At 31.2% G+C, this 4,765-nt stretch overlaps 1 protein-coding gene and 1 long non-coding RNA gene across 3 annotated transcripts in view; both read right to left on the reverse strand.

Annotated features, from left to right (window-relative positions):
- LOC139907403 (uncharacterized) overlaps window positions 1-4,765 on the reverse strand; it is a 205,477-nt gene that overhangs the window by 176,745 nt on the left and 23,967 nt on the right. The window lies entirely within an intron of this gene.
- Window positions 693-2,230, reverse strand: LOC121131443 (prohibitin-2). Of its 2 annotated transcripts, XM_071893839.1 has the most exons (5): window positions 2,195-2,230; window positions 1,735-1,907; window positions 1,181-1,653; window positions 938-1,123; window positions 693-882 (listed from the first exon to the last, which is right to left on the reverse strand). In XM_071893839.1, exons 2-5 carry the CDS (start codon window positions 1,865-1,867, stop codon window positions 781-783), a joined length of 894 nt encoding a protein of 297 aa, XP_071749940.1. In that variant the 5' UTR covers window positions 1,868-1,907; window positions 2,195-2,230; the 3' UTR covers window positions 693-780. The 2 variants fall into 2 exon arrangements, with proteins under 2 accessions (XP_071749940.1, XP_040582811.1); XM_040726877.2 differs by lacking the exon at window positions 2,195-2,230 and having other exon boundaries at window positions 1,735-1,968.

Genomic DNA, 4,765 nt, shown 5'->3' on the forward strand with positions numbered 1-4,765 from the left:
GAACCATGATTATGTCAAATCATAGTTCAAGCCAATGAATACTAAAACATCAAGCAGTTAAAATATTATTCTTCAAACTAATAGCAAAAAACTAAAACAAATATGTTAATTATTATAATTTACAAGTGCTCAACCAATCGCTGTAAATAGTTTGAATCTTCCTTCGTTTGTAAATGAATTATTAACGCCGAAACAACCATAAATTGAATCAATGAATTCTTAAATATTCATTGCCTATACAGATCTTCCTGTAAATAGAATTATTTCAAATAATTAAAGATGTGCTAAAGTCAAATCAAGTTCGAATTTTTCCATCGGATTATAACATATCTACAATTACACATATTACAACAGCTGAACAGCATTTTTCAAGATCAGAATGTTTGTTCTCAGTCTGCCTATCTAAGCCAAGCAAGAATCCTTGTCATCTCTGTATATTTCTTTCTCGTATGGTTTGAAAGCTTCAAAATGACTTGCTTTATCCTATAGCTGAGAGGTGATCACAATTTAATTAAGCAGTAGGTACATATAATTCTGATTGGTTAGTAAAAAGTATGTTGTAATTTCAAAATGATATTATTTCCACACTCCATTGATCAATAAATAAAACAAGGTTAAGTAATGAAAGAAAATAAGATAAACCATATACGATCAATTAGTGTAATATGAATAAGTTGAGACTCAGAGAAAGACCAGCTTCTGATAAATATTATTTTTCTGACTTTTTAGGTATATATAAATTAGATGACTACCGAATATCACCACAATCTAATCAGAAATTTATTTCTTTAGTGTATTAATGGCTTCATCATAGTGCTTATCATTAATGTTAAGCATAAGAGTACTGGCGTTAAGGTACACACGATTTTGAGACTGGGATACCTGAAATGACAAAAGAAATGAACATCATAGATCTAATATCAAATCATAGTATTACAGTTTTAGCGATGTTTGTTGAAGCTCTAAGTTTTCTCAACTTTAAGTAACCAGGATTTTTAGAAATTGCATCTCCCAACATTTCAGCAGCCAAAGCCTCTCCCTCAGCCTGCACAATTTTTTGTTGCCTCTCTTGCTTAGCTTTATCCACAACAAAAGCAGCTCTTTGGGCCTCTTGTTGAGCGACCTAAACAATAATGTACATACAGAACTGTATCCACTAAAGGAGTATGATCTAACATACCTGTTTGGATTCAACTGCAGCCGCGTATTCCCGACCAAAACTAAGTTCCGTAATGGCTACATCGTCCAAAATTATATTAAAATCCCTGGCTCGATCTGTCAATTGCTTTCGAATGAGCATTGACACTTGTTGACGCTGTGTGATGAGCTGAGAAGCATTGAACTTGGCCACAACGCCCTTGAGAACTTCATTACAAATGGATGGAAGGACTTTTTCATCAAAGTCTCTTCCCAACTCTCTGTGAATGGTGGGGATGGACATGGATTCGGGGCGTGAGAGAACACGGAGGCTGATATTCACCATTTGAAGATCCTTGGATCCTGTGGGAGACGTGATTTTGCGTGGACGAGAGCGGATGTCGTAGATGATGGGATATTGGAACCAGGGAATACGGAAATGAAGACCCTCCGTCATGATGGTATCTTGAATACCTCCGATCCTGCTGAACATGATGGCGCGATGACCTCCCTCAACTTACATAAGCAAGAAATATTAATTTCAAAATGAGTCAAACATCATGGATGCCGTTGGCATTCATTAGTATATTAACTCACCTGTGTACATAGCTTGTTGTATGCCGTAAATCCCGGCCACAGCTGCACCAATCAGCTTTAAACCGAGTCCAAGACCCTTGGGGACTCCTCCTTGGGAAAACCGACCCACCATTTCGTTGATTTTGCTCGACATCTTTTAAGGAACTCCAGAAAACGTGAGGAAAGAATGAATTCTGGAATAAAAGGGAACAGCTCAAATATTATTAACTATTAACATACAGCTTAAGAAACATGATCGCTTTTACTACTCATGACGTCATGAGGGGGTATCTATGAGTTATCACCATAGAGAAATTTATTTCTATAGGTCCATGGTTCACACTAAAGCATTAATTTAATGCTTTAGTTCTCACCATACAATATTTCTTTCTCTATGGTTTTCACGGAACCATAGAGAGAGAAAATATCTCTATGGTTCTCACGGCGTTATCTCGCTAACATAAAATACACTATGACTCACTATGTATTTTTTTTGTCAGCTGTGGATTCCCTCTTCTCCCTGGATACATGTAATATACAAGGGACGTCATGGCGTCATATATATATATAAAACATTCAAAATATATTTTTATGACGATCATATTATAACTCAAGGGTAGTCCTTGTATATATATATGGAATGTGATATTAGTTTGCATGTTACAGCAATAGCGAGTGGTACCAGCGCAACCCCATCCATGTTATAAATTAATTAAAATTTTGATAAAAAAAAGATGCATTTTCATTGTCGACATGTAAAATTTAATTCATAATGGTACAAGTTATTCATAAGTCGCGTTGTATAATATGAATCTCCACTAAACCATCCAAATATAAATAAGTTAAATATTTGTAAATTAAAATTAACATTGTTTCCAACTATGTATGATATATTATCTTCAATAAAGATTTGTATTCAATTATAATACAATAAATTTTCAAAATAATGAGTCTTAGTTGGTTACTTTACACAATGATCAATTTTTGAATGAGTATGTAAATTAAAAAATAAATATATCAACGACGAATTTTCTGACAATTCCTAAATTACATCAGTTGAAATAGAGCCATGAGTATAAAAAAATATTATACGTTAATTTTATCTTCCAGTGATAATGTATTGGTCAATGAATACTTTTGACCTCCACAAGTTTTAACTATGGTGACTACAAAGTAGGATTGGGTACGTTATCGGTTATTTCTAATTTTGGTGCAACGATCATGGATAGATTACAACCAAAACATAGGACATGTTAATTATTTAAACATGAAAAATATGGCAATTGCATCCCTTATCTTCTCGAAGTAAAATCAACTGCATATTAAAAACTGAAAATTTTGAAATGCGGACATATTTGCATAACATTTATATTAAATATTTGAAAATATGTCTTAATTTAGTAAAGCTTAAGAGTATTGCACATATAAACTTATAATATGCTATTTTATTTATTTAATAAAATGTCATTTATTTCACGGATGAGGTTTAACACTTATTGCTGGTTCCACTCAAGATATTAAAAGAAACTATTGCCCTATCCCTCTTGTTTATTCTAAAACATTTAAATATGTACACTTATATCGCTAATTACTCTGCGAAATATATACTTTTTTAAATTTATTTTTCAATTGAATATTCTTAATATATTATAGTAGCTTAATCACTTTGATCAAGTATTTTGATTTAAACAGCTATAATATCGACTTTTAAAATTAGTTTTTTATGAAGAAATGGATTTTCGTCAAATACACGACTTCCTCGGTTAACTACGGGTAGGATTCGGCCAACTTAAGTATTATGTCTATATCAACAAATTCATCAAATTATATCAACTTATAAAAAAATTATGGACGCTGGAAACTTTATTTTATAATTATAAACTGTATAATATAATTCAAATTAAATATAATATCAATTTTAGTGTTTTCAATTAAAATTAATTAGTGCCGCAATGTTAATCAACTTATTATATTTCTTAATTTGTATTTTTTTAAATTAATAAATATTGCGTAATTAATTATTTACTTATGTCTGTATAGATTATCAAAATATTGAATAATGTCCCCATATAAGAAAAAACGAAGCTCTGAAAATTTTCTTTCATACACTCACACTGGAATTGCTAGAGCATTTATTCTTCAATATTTCGATATATTTCCGAATTCATTTGAAAATGGACACATTCTCTATATTTATATGACATCTGGAGAATGTAATGATCTCAAAACAGTGAAGAAATTGAAGGAATTTTGTGTTTCCAAATTTTCAATCGACAATGATTTTAATTTTTATAATCATATCAGGCGAATTGTACATAGGACATTAACAAAATTTACTAACCTTAAAAATCAAACTGTTATGGATAAATTTATAATGGCATGCAATGAGATATTACTTTTACCATTGGACTCTTTCTCTATCCAAAAATTAATTACAAGATAGTTATCAACTTCAATTGGAGATAGAGGTAAAAAAATTATATGAAAGTGCCCTTAAGGAGGAACTAAAATTAACTTAATCTAAATTAATGCGTATGAGAAATATGCATTGCAAATTATTGTCTTATAATAGCATAAAAATTCAATATGGTTCCAAGAGTTAGTTTAAGTAATTTAATGAAAACTTATTTTTACAAGAAAATTTTCACTGTCAAGAAGTTACCAAATTATCTAGAAAGACTCATCTAAATGTTTTACAGCCCAAGACTTATTAACCACATATGAGAATGTAGGTGTTGTCTATAAAGTTCTGACATTGACAATGAAGCATTCCTGAAATCATTATTGGGCACTGAAGATGACATTAATATACATAAAAAGAGCTATATAGAAATGATGGCAAGAGACCAGGGAAACATATCAAGTCTACAAGCAGCATAATTTATTATTAGTAATAGTAATGTTACATTAGGATTTGATGCCACGACCCAAGAAGATGTTCACATAAACTATTCCTTTTACTAGTAGGGACAAATGTTTTTCCGTTGTTGTGGATGAACTGCCTGGTGGTACAGCAGATGATTATACAAACATATTTGTCCCACTATTGTAG

The sequence above is a fragment of the Lepeophtheirus salmonis genome, chromosome W (assembly GCF_016086655.4).
Source record: "Lepeophtheirus salmonis chromosome W, UVic_Lsal_1.4, whole genome shotgun sequence".
Lineage (NCBI taxonomy): Eukaryota > Metazoa > Arthropoda > Copepoda > Siphonostomatoida > Caligidae > Lepeophtheirus > Lepeophtheirus salmonis.